The sequence below is a fragment of the Abramis brama genome, assembly GCF_963993115.1.
Source record: "Abramis brama genome assembly, chromosome: 24".
In the NCBI taxonomy this organism is placed as follows: domain Eukaryota; kingdom Metazoa; phylum Chordata; class Actinopteri; order Cypriniformes; family Leuciscidae; genus Abramis; species Abramis brama.
Genome location: NC_139986.1, coordinates 15708304 through 15731229, shown reverse-complemented (window position 1 = coordinate 15731229; position 22926 = coordinate 15708304). Strand labels below are relative to the sequence as shown.

General features: G+C 37.1%; 1 protein-coding gene across 1 annotated transcript in view; it reads left to right on the top strand.

Moving 5' to 3' along the window:
- cntnap2a (contactin associated protein 2a) overlaps positions 1 to 22926 on the top strand; it is a 401654-nt gene that overhangs the window by 363344 nt on the left and 15384 nt on the right. The window contains exons 19-21 of the mRNA XM_084103264.1: positions 1084 to 1317; positions 3695 to 3828; positions 17402 to 17495. Of these exons, the coding sequence (XP_083959390.1) occupies positions 1084 to 1317; positions 3695 to 3828; positions 17402 to 17495 (462 nt within the window). The remainder of the gene's footprint in view (positions 1 to 1083; positions 1318 to 3694; positions 3829 to 17401; positions 17496 to 22926) is intronic.

The window sequence follows — 22926 nt, the reverse complement described above, 5'->3', positions numbered from 1 at the left end:
TTGTCATGTTCGTTCACTCTCTTTTTACCCTTGTGTGTATTTACTTCATTACCCATGTTGATTTCCCATGGTTCTCCCTGTTCCACCCCATATGCAACAAATCCTGTGTTGTTTATTCTGCTTGTGTGTAAGACAAATCTACACACACTTTCACACACGTCCTAGCAGTCGGGTCAAACGATCCATGTAAGGACCTTTGTTCTCCCCCTCAAGTAAAAAGGTAATAGGAAAGTGTCCTCTTGGTTTTATAGCTGTTGAAGAAGCCCCTCATGAATACAAAACATGTCGGTAATGTCAGTTTCCTTGCCCTTTACTGCAGATGGCCACGCCAGACATCATTTACACATTCCCAGTGTACATTTATTGAATGGTGGCCATGATTTTGCCGGAAGTATGATGTGTTCCGGGTCAAACATCTTTTGTTGGTTCTCAAACAGCATTCCTGTAAAGAGTCATAGTTTTAACTATAGAACTAGGTATCACCTTACAGTACAATTCATATTTGATATACTGGATGTATTTATGTCACAATCTCATTTGTGCACTTCACTTTTTCAAGCTAAGAATCTCTCTATATATATATATATATATAAGACAGTAAAGACATTTATAACATTACAAAAGACTTCTGTTTTAAGTAAATTCTGTAAAAAGTAAAACTTTCATGAACCCTATATTCACCACGGTTTCCACAAAAATATTAAGCAGCACAACCATTTTCAATATTAATCATAATAAGAAATGTTTCTTAAGCACCAAATCAGCATATTACAAAAAATTCTGAATCTAGTGAATAATGCTGAAAATTCAGCTTTTGCGTCACAGGAATACATTTTAAAATAATATTCAAATAGAAAACAGTTGTTTTAATCTTTATCGACCCCAAACTTTTTTTAAGCAATGGTGTACTGTACATAAATTAAAAAGTATCAATACAATATATGATTGTATTCGCTCAGCCATAATCCAAACTTTAAATCTAACCCTCAAATATGGTGGTTTATAAGAATTGTTGTTCTAGGGCCAACAAGATTGTTGCCTAAATGTCAATATCGTCTGAAGAAACACCTCATTCTTTTCCAGACGTTGGTGGTTTCTTTGAGGCGGGAACTCTGGTCAAGTATAATCTGGTACCTGAAGTGGTGGCTGCCGCCTCCAGCCTGGATGAGAAGAGCGTAATCCACAACCTGCCCGTTGAGACCAACTTGACACGTGAAGACCTGACCTTCAGCTTTAGCACCTCTACTTCTCCCAGCCTTCTGGTCTATGTCAGCTCAAAGACCCAGGATTACATGGCCATGGTGCTCCATCACAATGGTAAGACGTTGTTTGAGGCATTGCGAAGATGAGATGAAAGGCTGAAATCTCATTGATCCAAAGACCCTTTTCACAGACTGTGATGATGCGTTTCCACAGTTGTTGAAATCGTAAAAAAGTTTTTTATATTTTAGGGGTTTTTTTATGTATGTACATTTATAACACTATACTTGGTGTTTTCTTACCTTGGCCTGAAGGAGTGACAGCAATTTTTTACATTTGCTCTCTATTTTGGCCAATGTAATGAATCTCTCAATATTTTTTGCTTTTGTGAAAAGTCATAAGCCCCTTTTACACTGAGCATTGATCCCATAAAATTGCCTTAAAATTTCTAGAGTGCCTTCTGTGTGAATGCAAACACATCCCGGGATTGATTCTGGGATGTGGACGTAGTAACATTGCTAGGATCAGTCTGGGAACGCTCTCTGTGTGGACAAAAGGCAGGACCAATGCCATAAGGGGTGTGTCGTAGTGATGACGCATGTGTAGTCGCAATTGACCCTTCGCAGAGACCCGCCCCCCTTAGTTACTGTCGCTATGCCCGACAAGCTACGCTGCTCTCACGCCACACCATGTTCTCACGCAGTGAAAAATACATCGCGGAGCAGAGAGGAGACTGACAACACGCTGACAGACAGGACGGACCAGGTTACTTTTCGGTTACTTTTGATATTAGACATAATAAACAAAGTCTCACCTTTCAAATGTGGTCATTTTTTAAAAGAAATTTAAACGATACATACCGTTTTGTGGCTCTTAAATGTGTCTGACAGATCGCTGTAGAGCATCAGTTAAAGCTGCTCGTGAACCGATCATCTCTTCCTTCTAGTTAATATATAGCATCAAATAAACATGAATGAACATAAGAAGGAATGTTGTTTTAACCGCGGAAAGGCGTCAGTACATTCCGTTTTTCAAGTTCAAATTCTCCCATGTTAATCTGCTATCTCTCCTGACTGCTTTGTCGGACAAAATGGCGGATGGCGGATTACGATTGGTTAGATCGCCTGTCAATCAAGCTCCCTGCGAAGGGTCAATTACGTAGTTATCTTGCGACTCTTTGACCGGGAGTTTTATATGCGTTCACGTTGCACATTAACAAAGAAGAAAGTCTGTGTTCGTCATGGGATCTTTCAACGCTATCTCACAACCAATTCATACGAATTCGTACAAGTGAGGTAAAACTGGCTAATTTGTATGAATTCGTACGACCTCATTTGTACGAATTCCTACGATTTGTCTATTCCCACGTGATGGGTAGGTTTAGGGGCGGGGTCAGAGGTAGGTCATTCGTACGAATTCATACGAATTGGGCAACTCGTAAAATATGTACGATTTAGCAAAAATCGTACGAGTGAGTAAAAAAAAAATCGTCGTATGAATTCTTACAAATTAGCCAACTCGTAAAATTTGTACGAATTGCCGTGAGATCAGGTTGGATCTTTACGGGATGTGTGTGTATGCACGCACAGATTCCAGAAAATCACTGGCAGTGTGAATGAACCAAAATCATATGATCCCGGGACAAATTATCAGTGTATTTTCCGGAATCTCTGTGTAAAAAGGGGCTATAGAAACTCTATCAGGGATTTTTTCTTTTACTATGGGGGCAGATATTCAAACTACAAAATCAAATATGTTCTGATTAGCTGTTATTACACAACACTGTCGCTTTCAGTATGAACAGAAAAATTGCGAACCTACTGCATCGCACCTGGTTAGTCTTTGCAGTTCATCATTAAGTATGGATGCTGATGCAATACACATGTGTCTGTACGATTGTTCCACTGCAGTTCTGAAACTGCACTGTAATAATAAAGGAGAATTTATTGCAGCAGGCTGAATTGCTTTTTGAAGTGGAGGCCCAACAGTAAAAGCTAATTATATGACAAATGGCAAGGCACAGGCAATTACATCCTGCGTTTGGCATAAGCACAACACTGTGATCCATTTTTTTTAGAGTTAGAGTAAAACGCATCTGGTGTTTAAAAAAAGACCCTTATTCCCTTCAGGAACACGATTTCACATTAAACTCAGTGACTCAGATGTACCGTTGTTTAATTTGTAGCACGGCATTTTTCGTTAAACACCATCCCATAAAACCTAAAGTTGACACACAAGACTGGTGATGCTTATTCTTTGAGTTAAGCTGCCCTAAGCCCACATCGAAATTTACTCTGTAGCCTCTGAGCAAATGTATCTTGCTGGCCTGTGCTGTAACCCAAATGAGGTTCTGCTCTTCCCTGCAGCCTGTGGGGCCGTTGCACAGTGTGCAGTGTAGGTGAGTTATGTCAGGGAGTAGAAGTGAAGTTTGAGCTCAACTGATGGTTGAGCTCTGGGTAAACGTGGTCTTATTGTCTCACCCTGTTTCACTCAGGTACCCTGCAGCTGCGCTACAACTTGGGTGGTCTCAGAGAACCCTTCACCATCGATATTGACCAGAGGAACTTGGCCAACGGGCAGCCCCACACCGTTAACATCTCCCGGGTGGAGAGAGACATAGAAGTGCAGGTGGGAAACACAGGAGACTGACCACACTCAACATTACAACAAGTATCAATGGTCAAATGAATTAAAATACTGATCTAATAATACAGTAGTTAGCTAGTCAGCTTCCTCACTGTCCACTAGGCACTTTTTAGAGCAGTATCCTAATTGAAATGAAACTTCAAAAGGGATTGGCTGATTTGGCTCCACAAATGCAACTAAATTGCACAAAAAAAATCTACTAACACTCACTATTTCACAATTAAAGTGGATGTTAACATGTTGCTAAGCTAATAACTCAATACTGTAATAATCACAAATATATAGCTTATAAAACTATATAGCTATTAGGTAAAAGTATTAGGAGCTATATTATAGAACACTATTATATTGATATTTTATTTATGAAATTAAATGGTAACACTGGTTTCATTAGTTAACATTAGTTAACTACTTTAGTTAACAAGAACTAATAATGAGCTGCACTTCTACAGCATTTATTAATCTTTTTTAATGTTAATTTCAACATTTACTAGTACATTATTAAAATCAAAATTTGTATTTGTTAACGTTAGATAATGCACTGTGAACTAACATGAACAAATTATGAACAGCTTTATTTTTATTAACTAACATTAACAACGATTTTTAAAAACTGAAATAAATGTATTGCTCATTGTTAGTTCATGTTAGTTAAATCATTAACTAATGTTAACAACGAAACCTTATTGTAAAGTGTTACCAATTAAATTATTGTTTTTTATATAATAATAAAACGATTTTTGTAATGATAAAATTATATTCGTAATAATGAAATAAATAATATATAGCTTATACATATATTAGGTAAACGTGCCAATTAAATTTGTGTAATTAAATTATTATTTTTCATTATAACACAATTATATTTGTTATAATAAAATGAAAAAAATATATAGCTTATACAGTACATATAAAGTAAAAGTTTAGATTTTGATTTAGAAACTATTGTATTGTAAGTCTATTATAAACTAAAAGCATGACTAAAACGCTTGACTAAAAGCATCTGCTAAATGCATAAAAACTATTAAACTATATTCTATTGATACTTTATTGTATTTAATTAAATTATTAATAATACAGTTACATAGTTATAATTAAAATAATATTCATTATTCTTAGATTTTAATCAAAATGTAGTATTTTTTAAGATTGTGTAATGATGCCTAAATTTGTTGCCTATATAGGTAGCTTTTCTTTGTTTAGGAACAAAACTGACATGTTAAATATGCGGGTATGTGAGTGAATGTGTGCCATGTCTGATACCCAGGATGCACTGCATTAGTCTCACAGGCCCAACTGCAGCACAGAAACAGGATAATTGAAAGCCTCTATTGATCCCTGAACTGAGACTCGGGGTACACTGTAGTAGATTTCATTATATCCTAAATGGCAGGACACGCAGCATCTCGTGTGGTCGATAAGCAGGGTATTCAGCAAGATAAAGATGATAAAGGAGTGATCAAGATCACAGGAAGCATGAGCACTACCACCCCATATAAGTAGAAATTGTGGTGATATCAAGTTGAATCTGAGGATAAGTGATCAAAATTAACTACAGAAAGATCAGGGACGTTCAAAACCATGTCAAAGGCTCAACTGTGCTGGCCGAGACCCTTCTCCCCCTTCACCATCGCTCACCACACGTGCCAAGAGAATAATATTGAATGACAGAGGTGCAAAGATCATGTCAGATATACTGACCTTGTCAGCAAAATTGTGGGCTTTGTTGTCTTGATGCTTTTCTCTCTCTGGTCAGGCTGTGTCTTTGGCTCCTGCTTTGTTCTGGGCTCCTAAATCAAATAATCAAATTACTGCTGTCTGGACGGATGAGGCACAGCACAGATAAGCCCGTGGGCATGAGGCTTAAAGATGGGCTGTAGCTCTCTTTAATTCTGCCTTATTTCTTGCGACATATAGCTCTGTCAAGCCCGAGATCCTGCAGACCAGAGCTAGAAATCTGGCATGGGGTGAAATAAATAGAGAGAAAGAGAAAACCATAGACCTTTAACCCTGTCTTTATGGCCCCTGGGAACCCCACTGACATTGCAGCAAATAGAAACCCAGAGCCATCCTTCACACAATGACCTATGTGTGTGAGGGGTTTATGTGTGTGGGTTTTGACACAAGGGGCAGCTCTCCTTTACTTTGTTGTGTGTATTCCTGTGTGTTGAATGTCATTTAGGACTGCTCATGTGCGCACACACACTGCATGGCAATCAAGCAGGTACTCTTAAAGGGACACCAGGCAAGTCTGAGTGTTTTTTTCTCTACGAAGCTCCCCCTAGTGTCTGGTAGTAAATGCTTTCAAACACTCTGTCGTAAAAACGAACTGTTGTCCCTCCCCCCCTCGCCACGAGCAACCCAGCTGATCAGCTGTCAACCCAGCTGAGCAGAGGAACAGGCTATTTCAAAACCAGTTAGGTCTACCGAGGCAAGTAAAGCAATATTTTCTTTCCAACTGATGGCGATTTTTTTATTTTATTTTTTTTATTGTGTTGTCATGCATACTAGTATTTTTACCGGGAACAAACGATATGAACGAGGCGAACTACTGCTTTGGTGTTTGTTTGTTTTTGGGAGAATGGGCATGAGCATAAATATATATATATATATATATCGGAGGCTAATATTTGTCTAAAGTTATATTAGTAAGGTCTATAAGTTAATCTGGTAGAATGGCGGTTTACCTTTGCTTGTCTAAGAAAACATCAGAACGTTTTTTCTAGCTCGATCATGATATGTGCAACATGTTTATTGCCTATTATCAGACGCGTTGACTTAGTGACATAAAATAAAAGTGTAAGTTACACAAATAAAACCGACAGAGGAACGGCCAAACAACTACAGAAATCAAACGTGTTTGCTAATGACAATGCTAACATCAAAGTTATAGTATCTAGCGTACTAGTAAGACCGTAACAGACAGCGATCATAATAAAAACCTTTACAGACAATAGCAAACATCCTGAGGTCGCAATTACTTGAAATTTAAATATTAAACACAGTTTATTCCAAAGATACTTACAAGTGCAACAGCAGGATCAGCATCCGTTTTGCAGGCTTCTGTTTCTCTCAGTTCTCCCCATTCTGAAAAAGCCGGTCCGATATTTACTCGAGTCTGACTTCTTGCTCGGTCAGTCTCCAGTTTCCTCTTTCATTGGTCCTCCGACAAAGATTTCCTAGCTTTCTGCATCTTTTTTACAGCTCAATCTATCGTTGCCCTTTGCTTATAGCCGGTGCTTGAATGGGGGCGTGTACGTGTGCAGTGCCGTCAAGCAATTCGTTACATCGCGAGACCTGATATCACGCGATACTTCCTGACACCGACCCGCCGGCCCAAAGTTGCAAGTGAGTTTTTTCCGCTCTTGGGCACCAGGGGGGTGCGAAACCACCACCATTCAACTCGAAATAAGTAATATAACCATTCCACTGACTCCAAAGCTGTTCAGTTAAGGTTAAAAAGTTACCTAGAGCACCTTTAAGGTAGATCACGTAGAAGTGTAAATTAAGTTATATTTGTCGAAGTCTGATGAGTTCTTTTTAATTAGCCTAGCGGGTGTATAAGGCCAGTTCCTCCAAATTACAGATGCGTCCTTTTGTTTTGTTGGAATTGACAAATAACATGAACTTGGGTGACATTTAATTCATGTCCAATTGTCCACTATGCTTTTTCAACAATAACAATGTTTGGGTTTTTTTCAACATCAAGATTTTGTTCAAATGTGTGTAAATATATTCACTGTTCGAAAGTTTGTGGTTGGTACATTTATCTAATCAGTCAAAACAGTAATATTGTTAAATATTGTTGCAATTTAAAATAACAGGGTTTTTTTTCTTTCTTAAAATGTAGTTTATTCCTGTGATGATCGATGTTGAAAACAGTTGTGCTGTTTAATATTTTTGCGAAAACTGTGATAGATTTTTTCAGGATTATTTGACGAATAGAAAGTGCAAAAGAACATTCAAAAATATGTTACCTTCTCCTGCTCCCATTCACAACATCAATGTTTTGCCCCGCTCCGGCACGCAAATCCTGCAGATAAAAGTATACATACATTTTTTCAGTACGTTCATTTCATTCGGTTTTACATGTATATTATGACACTAGTGAAGCACAATGCTTTGTTTACAAAAGAAAATATAGCTGCGAGCAGCGATTACGGGCCCAAGCCGGTGCCGGTGCCGCCGGCTTTGGCCCTTCATCGCTGCTCGCAGCTATATTTATATATATATATATATATAAACCTTATTCTTATTTTATGATACACTCAAAATATTCCACAACATTGATTAACGTTGATTAACCCCATTGATTAACCGGTGGTAAAATATTCTCACCGTCACATACCTAGTATATTTTTATATAGATACAATAGGCCTACCTGATTTTGAACACAAGAGGGCAGTATAGCACTATGAATGACATGATTAATTTATTTTTTGGACTGAAAAAAACATTCTGGCTGTTTTTAAACTTAAACAATTATTAAATTGAAAAAAAAATGAATAAAATGGGTTTAGTTCTGATATTTGTATAATTTTATATAGAAATAAATGGTGTATAAGTACATTTTTAGAAGATATGAGGCTTTTAGTGTTTCCATTTTTGACATTACTTTAATCCCTCGCCATAGCAAAACCGTTTGAGATATGTATTATCCGTTCACAATTTAGCATTTTTAATGTATTTTCATCATGTTGAAAAAGTTTGGTGGGAATAAAATAAACCACTTAAGAGGAGTGGGTAAAAATTCAGAGGCTGATTTTGCAAAGAAATCCACATTCAAACCAAAATATCTGACTTCCTGTTGGTCGGAGCTAATGACTGTAAATTAGAAAGTTGTCCGGCTCGATGAGACCAATATACGTACTGATTTTTGTAACTGTTGGTAAAACTAACCCCCCCCCCCTACTTTTGTCAAAAGCATTTTGAAAGTGACACACTTCCTGCTGCCAGTTGGTGGCGCTATAACTTTGACTCACAATAGTTACATCCATCTGATCGGGCTCTTACCACTAACACACTGCTGAAGTTTCATCAAGATCAGTAAATTTATGCAGAAGTTATAACACTTCGTGTTTCTCTTTTCTCGCCATAAATTCATTTCCTCACCACGACCAAACCGTTCGAGATATCAAAAATCTGTCCGCAATTTAGCATCCTCAATGTCTTGACTTCATGCACACCAAGTTTGATGGGGATTGAATTAATTCTCTAGGAGGAGTGTTTCAAATTCCACAGCAAGCAACCATGCAAGCTAGTTTGATCTATGGACCAAGTTTTCGGACCCCATTCAAGGGGGCACTGTTGAGCCCCCCTGCCACGCCCGGGTACCAGCTTCAGCCCGGCCCTGATGGCCGCAGGTTCTGACCTGTGTGCAAAGTTTCAAGAGTTTTCGAGCACATTAAGGGCCCCAAAAGCCCCTGAAACCTTGAAAAACAATTATAAAAGCAAATCTCTCCTAACAGACAAATCCCCCACACCCCACACACACAGAGACACAGATACAGAGAGAGAGAGAGAGAGAATTCTCCAAAAAATCACATTCAAGCCAAAATATCTGACTTCCTGTTGGTCGGAGTTAATAACTGTAAATTAGAAAGTTGTCCGGCTCGATGAGAACAATATACATACCGATTTTTGTGATTCTAGGAAAAACTAAGCCCCCATTTTTGACTAAAGGTGGCGCTACTGAGCCCCTCACCACGCCCATTTCTGAAACTTTGCACATGTCTACTGGATAATAAATGTGATGTGTCTGTCGAGTTTCATGCATTCAAAAGCATCCGAAAATAATATTGAAGTTTGATGCGTTGCCACGGCAACAGTATCTAAGATATCAATAATCCTTTCACAGGTCTACATCTGCCGTGTGTCTACATTATACACATAAAGTTTGAAGCAAATCGGGTAAAAATAAGAGAGTGATTTCAAAGCATTTTGAAAGTGACACACTTCCTGCTGCCAGTTGGTGGTGCTATAACTTTGACTCACAATATTCACATCCATGTGATCGGCCTCTTACAACGAACACACTGCGGAAGTTTCATCAAGATCAGTTAATGTATGCAGAAGTTATAACACACTTCCTGTGTCCCATTATTCGCCATAAATTCGTTTCCTCACCACGGCCAAACCGTTCGAGATATCAAAAATCCGTTCGCAAGAATTCATCCTCAATGTCTTGACTTCATTCACACCGAGTTTGGTGGCGATCGGATGAATTCCCTAGGAGGAGTATTTCACATTCCATTGTATGCGTTTTCCAAACAACATATAATAACCGACTTCCTGTTGGGCTGGCGTAAAACTTAGAGCACGAAAGTTGTTCGGCCCGATGAGATCTATATGTGTACTGAGTTTCATATTATTACATGCAAGCGTGTTTGATTTATGGACCAAGTTTTCGGACACCATTCCAGGGGGCGCTGTCAAGCCCCCCTGCCACGCCCGGGTACCAGCTTCAGTCCGGCCCTGATGGCCGCAGGTTCTGACGTGTGTGCAAAATTTCAAGAGTTTTTGAGCATGTTAAGGGCCCCAAAAGTGGCAAAAAGGCCAAAAAAATAATAATGAAAAAAAAAAAATCCTTACGAAAACAATAGGGCCTTCGCCCTTTCAGGGCTTGGGCCCTAGATAATAGGTTTGCAATTAAATGTTAGGTTACATCGCAGCCATGGAAACATTTGGATTCATTACGAAAGAGAGAGTTGTGCGTGAGCCCATAAATTTAAGCTTTGTCGGCTTTGTATTCTGGTTTGCGATCTGGTCACCCAGTTATCAGAGAATTTAACAATATTCCATTAGTTATTCCACTGGACATGGAATCTCTTGTTTCTTTTCCCAAATCTTCACTCACGTCTCAACAATTTTCGAAGGGGATTATAAACGTTTCTTCCTTGGTTCGCTTTTAATTAGGCCTATTATATTCACATTGTTTACTGTGGTGGTAAAGTAGAAAAACGCTGTAGGACAGATAGCCTACCTTTCTAGTTGCATGTCAGATTTTAACACAGTTCTTGTTATTAGACATGGTAAGGCGCAAGTTTATTTGTAAAGCGCATTTCACACACGCAAGTGATTTTAGTTTCGCCTTGCCCTTGTGGAAGATAAAATTTGCTCTTTTACAAGTAAAACATGAAATCAGAAAAGAGATTGATGGTAGGCTATATCACGCGTCTTTGTGTGGAAATATTTAACTTTATTATATTAGCCTGTTTAAGTTACCATTATTTACTTATATTTATTTCAATGCTTTACAGGCTGTAGTGTGTTGTTTTTTACGGAATTGCTCAAACAAACATGCATGTCAGTTACGAAATGGCTGTTTTAGCCTCATTTATTTTTATTTTATTTTATTTCAAAACAGCCACCACCGGCAGTTGGTCCATTACCACCGCGGTGGTAAAAAACTGCCACCGTCACAGCCCTGTTTCACCAATATGCTACTATTATGGAGAAAACTTATCTTAGACCAAAAGTTATGGGCAACTTTTCCCTCTAAAAGCAATCAGAAGCAGCAGCTGGCAGGGGATGGATAAAGGCATATTTGGGCAAATATTTTGAAATCTTTATTTAAACGAATTTATTTTAAATGAAATCAAAATATTAAATGATCATATTAAATTATTTTTGATGAATCATATTTTAATCTTGCATTTTAGATTTTTGTAATGCAGGTTTTACCCACCTGTGCATTTTCCACTAGAGAAAAGAGCTTGCTTCAAAAGGAATATAAAATGAGAGACAGTAACAACGGTCCAGCTGACCTTTCCTGACACCCACGCCTGTGATATTTCTTTTGAATGAAACATCACACCCTTTTTGAATCAGACAGTGAAAGGTCAAAACATAACTAAGAGAATAACCATGTGGGCAAAGCAAACAGATGTACTTGATCTTTTAGAAGTTTCTGAAGATTTTTTTTTAAAACCCTAAGGCAAACAAAAGAGCGCTCTTTCATTTAGGGATGTATTATTCATTTTAGATTAATGAATACTTTGGGGCTTTCCACAATCCTATTAGGTCAACTTGCTATCAAAGTAATGTGGTGTAGGAGAGCGCGGGTCACAACCTAACGCGGGGTTAAATGTAACACGGACCTTCTACATATAGTTAGTCAGGGTCAAGCAGGCTGTGTTTCCGCTCTTTTTCTCTCGCTGCCAGAAGATGGTCTCCCACTGATTTGTGGAAAGTTTTGATAAGATTTTGTGTAGAAACTGGACAAAGAGTGTTTTGACACCATAAAAAAATTAATTTTTTCATCATACGTTTTTTCGGTTTCTGAGTTGGGTGTGTACTACGTCACCAAATCTAACTTTATATTACCTTAATCACTGTCTTGTTGGCTAAAACATAGCACCATTTTGTCACTCCCAGCAACTGTTGGCTAGGCTTAAAATAGTTTTTACAGAGCGGGGTTACATTTGTTAACTATGCCTTTATCACTTGTTTATTTATTAAAAAGCCTGTTTTTCATGCAATAAACCCTTTAAAATGTGATTTCGAGCTCGTTTTTATTATTATTACTGTTATTATTAATAATAATTGTGCATGCATCTGCCACACACAAATATAATTCAATAGCAATTACAATATTTGATGATTTCATTCATTCATTCATTCATTCATTCATTTATTTATTTATTTATTTATTTATTGCAAAACTGTGCTGCCCTTTCATATATCTCTATCCATGATATTGATCCATAACAGAAGGATGATTGGATGAGGGATGGATATCTATTTATACAGATGTACAAACAATATCAAACTATACAGATAAAATAGTACTGAATTATGTGTGTTACACACAAGTGTTACAACTAACCCCTCTGTCTGTTACAATTAACCCCGCATATGGGGTAAGTTGTAACTTTTGCACTGCCACTTTCAGTGCAACTGTACGAAAATGATAGGTCCTAGCAAAAAATCAGTTCAGTGTTCATTTGTAGCAGAGATGTGTATGTTGCTTGTGTAAAAAAAATTTTTTTAATAATAATTGAGCCAAAACCAAAATGTGTTAGGTTGTGGCCCGCGCACCCCTATCCTTCACTACATTACTTTTTAATCCACCTTTTCACTATATCTGACAATCCACAGACTGGAAATCATTCATTTGAAATAGGTTTTAAAAAATTAAAATGTATGGGCGTCTTTTAATAAACTGCTCCGAGACTTGAGTTAAGATCCAAATGCAGCATTTCTTAGGACAGTCCAGAATCGGAATCAAAACAGCAGGCAGTGGGTCAAAACACAGGCAGACAGTCCAAATAACCAATAAGGCAGGAGACACAAGCAAAAAGGATAATCCAAGAGACAGGCAGAGAATCCAAAAAAACGAGAAACATGAAACCAGGAATAATGCTCTGAGATGCAGTGTAATACTAATCACAACCTCGAGTGAACATGGTGTAAAATTATTCAGACACCAGATATAATTTGTGATATTTTTTTACTAGTGGGTGCAGGACACTATAGTTCATTTATGTAAGTGAGGATAGCAAAATAAAGTAAACTGTCACATATTATTCCCCAAAATTCTTCATACAGTGGACTACCAGTAAAATTTATACAAATTTGTGACCAAAAATTATTCAGACACAACAACCTGACCATGTTTTGCTGAACTGTTTTTTCTTTAATTGCTAATGCGAACTTTTTACACCACAGCACAGACTGAACAAAATTAAGCATTGCTTGGTAATTGGTTGACCTAAATTGGTATTATCTAATTGTGTACTTAAATTTAACATCTGACAGCTATTCAACCTAATTCATTTGTGAGACAGTCTAACAAAAGGATGGCCAAAACCAGTGAAATATCAACTGATTTGATAACTCTTCTTGTCATATTTTATTACCATTTTCTAATTTATAGCGAATAAACTGTGATAATGTGTGAAATGTTGAAGGTGTCTGAATAAATTTTGGTTTGACTGTAGGCTGGGACTAACAAGTTAATGATACACAGCTGTAGACAATCAGTGATGATGAGACAGGGAAGAGGATTATGGGGTATGTAGTTTTTGATGGAATGGCGATGAACAATAGTCTGTGATGGAGTGCCCCCTGGTGGCTCTCAAGGGCACTCCAGCTGTTGATCCTGACAGCGTCAATGATGGACACCACTTATTTACCTCAAAATTGATCTAAGAACTGAGTACAAAACTGTTTTAAATTGTTTTACTTTTTAAAATAGTTTTAATTGTTGCAGAGTTCTACTCTATGGTTTTATATTTATACATTTTTGTGAGGGTAAAGTGTATATTTCATCTCTAGCACTATTTTAATTACTTTTGGGCTTTTTTGCAGTTCAGTTTAACCCTCAAATGCATGAATGTTTCGCCAATCATTATTACATATTTGGGTCTAGCGACCCGGATCTATATCTAACACGGATGGATCTCTACTTGTCGCGATTATATAAAACACTCCTAATATTAGAGTAACAATTACAGAAGAATAAAATAAAGCATATTTTGTTACCTTTTTGAGCTTGGAAGGGTTCAGTGTGAGCAGATGTTTTATACCATCATCACTGTCCTCATCAGAGCTCATTTCCCAGTATATTCAACATCTGGCTCATATTCGCAATCTCAAACATATTCTTAAAAGTATAATTTTAAACATCTTTAAAATCAATATTTTGATCGCTGACAGCTTCTTCACCAGATCCACCATCCACCATAGTTTCACAGTGGCAGTGACACTAATATTTGATTGTGTTCAGTACTCGCTCTGCAGTAAATCGCTGAGTCAGTTTTGCTGATGATACTTCCTATTCTTTTGTTTTCTGCCTGCTGTAACTATGAGTGAAACGTCATTTCATCATTGTATACAATTTTTACAAAAAATGAATGGGAAAATAGGCGTCTTTTCTAATTTTATATTGTTTATTATGAATTGATTTAAGGAATACTAAGAAGGTTGATGTCTAACTTTAAAAACTGAATGAGGAGGATGAGGAGGAGGGTAGTGAATGACGTCCCGGGTCACTAAAGACCCGAGGTATGCGTTTAAGGGTTAAATTATTATTTAATGATTCGTTATATTTAACTCTTTTTCAGAGGGAAAAAAGAGGGTTTGTTTTTCTTTTACATTTATTTATTTTATTTATTTTTTCACACAGTTGATCATTGAATGACATTGACAGGATGCCAGCAGTAATTTAGGTTTTAAATGTTTCAAAATCATACATAAATTGACCAAAAAATGCACCTTTCTGAAACTCTTGTCTATGACTCATGTCTATTAACCCCCAACCATACACTCGCACTTTCTTTTCCATCTTTTTATTCCTTTTTCTTCTATCTCCTGTATTTGTTCGCTGTAAATCTCTAAGTTATTCTCTCAGTGGGGTTGCAGATATAACTCAGGTTGTTGGACAGCCCAGGGGGACGTGGCTGTTGCCTCCCAGGCTGAGTGTCCCCTCTCTGGGTGTCTGCGGTGCAGGAGGGGCCCTGTCAGATAGGTGGCTTGTTGGATGGAGATTAATTATAGGCTCACAGCAGGACTCATTAGCGCTAGCTCCGTCAGAATGGGGCCACAGCACCACAGGGGACAGTCTCTTTCTCTCTCCGAGTCATCCCTCCATCCATGCTGCCCATTAGTTTTCAAGGTAAACAGGTTGAAAGCAATTTAATTTGGTCACATTATCCTGTCGGCGAACAGCAACACACCCTCCCACATTAGCGGCGGCAGAAACACAAGCCCACAAGGTCTTCTGAGATTCAGAAATGCAATTGGATAAGGTCTGGAGACCACTGAAGGTGGGGTTCCCCTGGTTGATTTACCCAGCAAGTGCACCTGGGAGGCGTCTGAATAAACATGCTTGCATTTATCAGTCCGCCACACTAGTGGAACAAATTAGAGCTGAAATATGTCAGACAAATGCTATTGTGTTGGAGCCTCCGTTTCTTTCTGTGAGCCTAATTTGTATTCACAGCACAGTGCAGTGATGAGAGCGGCACTTTCACAACACAGAGGAGGCTGAGAGACCAGCCATATCTTCAAGCACAAAAAAGTAATTTAGCGGATATAATTCTTTTTAATACCGGAGCAGAGATGCCTCATGCTAATTAGGAGTGCCAGTGAATCAGCAGTAACGGGCTAATTAAAGCTGTCACCAAAGTGTGTGTGTGTGTGTGTGTGTGTGTGTGTGTGTGTGTGTGTGTGTGTGTGTGTGTGTGTGTGTGTGTGTGTGTGTGTGTGTGTGTGTGTGTGTGTGTGTGTGTGTGTGTGTGCCTGTTTTTCTATCCCGGTGAGGACTTCAACCTGAATGCACACAGACTCATGGGGACTCGTGTCACAATGGGGACCTAAATAGAGGTCACCATGGGTAAACAAGCTTATAAATCATACAGAATGAGTTTTTTTGGAAATGTAAAAATGCAGAAAGTTGTTTAGGGGTAGGGTTAACGTAAGGAGATAGAATATACCGTTTGTACAGTATAAAAACTATTAAGTTTATGGAGAGTCCCCACAAAGATAGTAAACCAGACGTGTGTGTGTGTGTGTGTGTGTGTCTGTCTGTGTCTGTGTCTGTGTCTGTGTCTGTGTCTGTGTCTGTGTGTGTGTGTGTGTGTGGCTGCATTCAACAGTTGCAGCCTTACTGCATACCAGCAGTATAATCTTTGGAATAAGAAAAAATCATTAAAAAAATCTAATCAAGCCAGGGTTATTATTGTTAACTAAAACTATTAGAACCATTTTTGTTAATTTAAATAAAATATAAAACTTATACTAAATTGAAATTCAAAAGGTTGAAGCACTAAAATGACTAAATACATACAATTATAAAAACGAAATAAATAAAATTTAAAACTGAAATAAAAAATAGTAATATTATAAGCATTACCAAATATTAAACTGATAATTAAAATGAAAATTGAACATTTAAAATTCAAAATATGAATAGAAACTATAATAGTATTCTATATAATACTTAAATGGTGCTGAATCAAGCTACATTGTTTGACACTCTTAAGTTTAAATGTATAAATAAAAGTTGCTGTTTATGAATCTATATATAAATATATGTGAATACACCTTAAACTAATGTTGATTCGAACCATAAACTTTTTAAACTCTACATGTACACATAGAAGCAAATGTTTGAAATATAGTACTTAAATCAACCTATATTGATTAGGATTATATAATTAGGATATTGTATATATTAAAAATTATAATAATGTTATATGTATGAAAATAATGTATTATTAAATACACATTAAAAATTGTATTGCAATATAAAATAAATTACAAAGTATATCTTTATATAATTATTATAATAGTTTTAATATGATTTCATATCTATTTTATATAGTACATTATGTAAAATGTATTATATTTTTGAATATGTAACATATCAGAAAACTGCCTCAATATAAGAAGTAACTGTTATTAAAATGAGTGAATTACTGTATGGTCAGTGATTATATTTTTAGCCAGTAGATGGCACCATAGCCCCGTATAGGAAAAATGCATGGGCATCTTTGTACTTGACCACCAGCAATACACATTTTCATACCATATTACCTGTCTTTCTTTTAGGTGGATCATTATCCTCCTGTCATCTACACCCTGCCTGAAGCCTCAGACACTCAGTTCACCCTGGTCAAGTCACTCTTCCTGGGGAAAGTCTTTGGTAAGTGCCCTCTGTTCCTTTGCAAACTTTCCCTCAGCCTTGGATTAACATGAACCCTTAAATTTTGAGCTTATTAATAATGCATAATATTTATGAGTTTGTTTGTAAAACAAGAGCATAGGTTCTAGTTCCCATAGTATCCATAGAATATTTGAGAAAAACTCAAACCCTTAAAAAGTCAAAAGGAAATGTGCTATTGTGAGAGAAGTTGGTGCAGACAGGCAGAAAAAATTAGTATCAAAAATCTGTATTGCCTCAGAGCAGCCACTAGGTGGTGCTCATAGACAATTCTGTGAAAATGTGATTTTGGTGCATGTTCTGTATGGCAAATCTTTATATGCTTTGTTATGCTTGTTCACATAGATTTGCATTATACTAGTGCAGAAAAGGCATTACATTTTTATCATAAAATGCTCAGTGTAACAAATGATTGCAGATACATATTGCAATTGATTTTAGAATATAAGCAGGTTTTAATAAGAAAGTATTCCAATACAAAATGTGTGGCAATTCACATTGGTAGGATGTGAAGGAAATTATATTCCTGATTTCCAGTGTACTCTAGGGATACAGAAAGTCAGGAGTATAATTTCCTTCTGCCAGTCCACAGTGTCCTTGAATGCCCTCTAAACATGTCATTGGCTTTAAGTCAATCCCACAAAGGTGTTTTACCCAGAAGCATGTAGCCGACATGTACTTTCTTCAATGAATACCGATGAGGCCCCATCCAGACCCCATTATGCTCAATTCAGCTCTGCCTGCTGACACGCCAAAAAGAGTAAAGTGACCTGCTGCTGTTTCCAGGCAGTTCAGTCTGGCAATTACACCCGCAACACAAACACCCAAAACCTTGTGGTGTCGTCCTCCTGGTTCACTGCTGTTTTTTATATATATATATATGCCATTTCATTTTTAAAAAAAACTTCAGAATAATAATAATGGAATAATGGAAAAGAAAAAAATGTTTAATCTCCCTGCCGAATCTGGTGGACTGTCCATCAGAAAACTTCTAATCTTCCTCGTGTCCGCAGACCCATGATCTCCAGGTCCTGTCAGTCGTGTCTATCAGAGGATGCTGTCTTTCTGTTTATCAGTTCATGCTGAAATCATGAGCTGTCTGCCCACTGCCCTACCTGCCTCATCAATGATTTATGGCTGGAGACCCTTTCACATGAATAAGCCACACTCTTTCTGCACATTCTGCTTAAGGCAATGTATGTGGTTGACCTGCAAACTGTTTGACATGGAATATTTAACTTGTCGTATTCGGGAGGATCTGCTATGGTCCCGTCATGGCATTGACATTTAGCTGTGGTCTGGGACCTTCATTATCCTCCCAGAATTAGTCCCAAATCATAGTAGGTTGAAATTTGTGTCCCAAAGGCGCCCAGATGATATGCTTTTCCTGGTAGATTTTTGAAGCACCCATTGTGCAAGGGAAAGGAAGAGTTTGTAATGTTCTGTGTTGACGTGTCAGTGGCCAAAGCGAATTTTAAATGTGATAAAAGGATCTGTGGTAGCAAAATGATATTGTGGCTTATGCTTATGTACAGAAAAGCAGACGAGCCCAGAATATGAACTCAACACGTTTAATTATATGTTAAGCGTTTTCCTCCATAGAAAACCAAGAAAACGCTTAATGGACCAACAGTTATAAACAGTTCGGTTACACATTATATATTTCGTTATGCATTATTAATAAAACACAGGCAGTAGGTTTGGCCTGTACTCACACTTATTGTCATAAACACAGAGGGAGAACTAACGAGCTATCTCTCGCAGCCTTAATTAAGTGACACCCTGAACACAAATTTGCTTTCTTTCATCATATTCTGGGCTCATCTACTTTTCTGTACATAGTATGGTGTTTACTGAGTTTGGTCTTTTAATACCACTGTTTTAATGCATTAAGCTACATTAAGCATTTTCTATGGGAGGAAAACGCTTAACATGTAATTAAACGCATTGCGTTCATATTCTGGGCTCATCAGTTTTTCTTTTCTGTACATAGTATGCAATATTAGTATGGTGTTTACTGAGTTTGATAATATTGTGTATGTATTTCTTTTAATATCAGTCTAATGCATTAAGCCACGTTCAGAACGTCCCCAAGGATGCGGGTTTTGTGACATCATTGTGTACAAAAAAAGTTCCATTTCATTGGCTTGGCGCCAACCAATAAAACGACTCCTTTGTGCCCTCCCCGGTCCCTGCCCTTCTCTCTCGCCGCCACTGAGTTGCAAAGTGCACAAGTTAGTTTTGCATCTAATATATCGCGAAAAGAGTAGCAACGTGAATGAAAGAATAAGTGCAACTATGTCATTGTATTTTAGTGAATGGCATTATACACATTTGTGACAATACTTCAAATTCAGAATACAGGTTTGTGACTATTGGCTGCGAGTGCAAATCTCAACATTCAACTTCAGATTTGTAATTTACAGGTTTTCACAATGGAGCTGTGAGTGTAAATATTAGCGTACAAGTAGCCTACCAATATTTATTGTACATATTCTCAAATTCACATCTACATGCTCTCGAGTTTTGCTACTCTTTTACATTCTTTTAACTTGTAACAAAAAAGTGTAGACATTATGTTTGCTAAATAAGATATTTATTGTACAGTCAGCTTAATCGATTAGCAGAACTTTGTGAGATCGCAATTAATTAAGATTAATGACAGCTTAATGATTAAGGGAGCGCTTTTATGCACTCTTTCTAGGAGATAAGACATTCAGAATTTGAAGGAAACTTATATTTTGCTGCATTAGGTAAGGGTAAGGCAATAGGTTATTTATTATTCAAAGTGGCTGCAATGCCAAATCACGCATAGCTTGCCTGTTCAACTTATAGTGGTTTGTTAACATAACCACTTTAATAACAGTATTTATGCAGGGATGTGTAGGTTGTTGATAGGCGACACGTAACTATTTCATGTCAATCATTTTAAATGTGTTTATAAGGAGGAATCGCATCTAGCCTCACCCTAGAGTTGGTTCACCCTCCGCCTGTGCCTATACTGTTGAGTCCTGTAGTCTACATGTGATACAGTCAGATTAATTCAAATGTATTCAAATAAAGAAGATAGCACAATTATGGTAGCCTAACTTTTGGATCCTTCATGTCGGGAAAACATATAACACTTTAAAATGTTGCAAATTACTTTCCTATCGATTTCATATCAAACTCAGAGATGAATTTAGATCATATGAAACACTATGATTAAATGTTCATTCTAAAGAAAGCAGGTGGGTGTTTCTCGGCAATGAGTATGTGGATGATCTGGCAACCTCAGTCTGTCTTGCCTACATGCTCAGAATGAAACAGCTTGTTATACTAAACAAGAACTCTTGACATGGAGACCTGAAAAAAAAGAAAGTTAGTCTGTGAACTTCGTGAGCGCTGTGACAGGAATGGGCTGTTGACATTCTGCAGTTGTTCAGGTGGTTGTTTTCTCTGTGCTGATGCAGGGTAACACTGCAGGGATTCGTGAGAGTCGCAGAGGCGAGATATAAGATCCTCTCAGAGCCTGTACAGTAGTCATGAATCAGGCGAAATGGACATTGAGCTGAGTGTGCTATCTGTGTCTCTGGACTGTTATATTGTGTTTTAGGGAATCAGAGCAACATTAAGACTGGGGGGAAGACAAAAGTATTTGAAATGGCTGAAGTATTTGTGTCTGCATTTGTCTTCAGGTACTGTGTATGCATCAGGGTGATAGTACTGCTGTGCATAGTATTGCGTATTGCTTTTATTATTCAGATTTGTAATAATTAGGGCTATCAATCATATTATTTATTTATGATGTAATCTAATTTTTTGTTGTTAATGCTTTACATTGATCATAAGTGTCACTAAGACATGTATAATGTTACAAAAGAAATTGTTCTTTTGCACTTTCTATTCATTAAAGAATCCTCAAAAAAAATGTAATACGGTTTCAACAAAAATATTAAGCAGCACAACTGTTTTAAACATTGATAATGATGTTTCTTGAGCACCAAATCAGAATATGAGAATGATTTCTGAAATATAATGTGACACTGAAGACTGGAGTAATGATGCTGAAAATTCAGTTTTGACATCTCAGGAATAAATTACATTTTGTACAGTTCTTTTTTTAATCGTATGCATAAATGCGCTCATTTTGACAAACCCGATAATGATATAAATGCGTTTAGGTCAGGAAGTGTGCAGTATGCTGAACTTTTTTCATGTGATATGCAGTTGGCAAAGATACTGATGATACAGCAGTTTGAACTTTCGAGAAACCACTTGCTGTCTTCGTTTTTCTCTCTCTCTCTCGCTCTCCATCTCTCCTGTCTTCTAGAGTCAGCCTATTAGTCTGATCAATGCCATTTTTCTTAACCAGGAGACTGATCTGATCAATACTGAATCTTGCTATATCAAAGTCCTCTGTTAGAGGATGATTTTGAGCAGAGAAACAACTTAAGTTTGGTTGCATTTTTGTGAAATATTTTTTATATTTTTAGTGAATCTTATTCAAACATTATTTTTATTATTGCTATCATAGAACAAATGTGACCCTGGACCACAAAACCAGTCATATGGGTCAATTTTTTTAAATTGAGATTTATACATCATCTTAAAGCTGAAATAAATAAATAAGCTTTCCATTGATGTTTTGTTTGGTAGGATATTTGGCAGAGATACAACTATTAGAAAATCTGAAATCTGAGGGTGCAAAAAATCGAAACATTTAGAAAATCGCCTTTAAAGTTGTGCATTTATGTTCGCGATTATGCTGCATTCACTCACAAAAATAAATGTTTTATATATTTATGGTAGGAAATTTACAAAATATCATCATGCAACATGATCGTTACTTGATATCCTAATGATTTTTGACATAAAAGAAAAATCTGTAATTTTGACCCATACAATGTATTGTTGGCTATTGCCACAAATATACCCGTGCAACATGTGACTGGTTTTGTGATCCAGGGTCACAAATGTTCTTTTTGCATAACTCCTAAAACTCCACACACATGAATAATATCTTAAATCATACTTCTTGTTGCGAAAATTATTACTTTTCTAAGCATTTAGACTCACTTGGCAGATAATTAAACGGCCAAAGGAATCCAATCGATTTACATTGAAAAATGCTTGGCCCAGTGTCTATATGTGTTTTCATCCATTCTGTCTACCAGAAAGTCGAGCATAAATTTGTATCCCAGCATCATGTACTGCGACCGACACCAATCACATCATCACCCACTCAACACACACTAAACCATGTGAATTTGCAGTAATTGCTGATAAGATAAAGCTAATTAAATGACCGTGTGCTTTATGGCCCCTGGAAACCACATTATACATTAGTATTCAGCATTTCATCATAGACTCCACCTCCTGCCGAGCTGCATGGCTGTAACAATCTTCTTAATTCTGTACCGATAAACCAGTG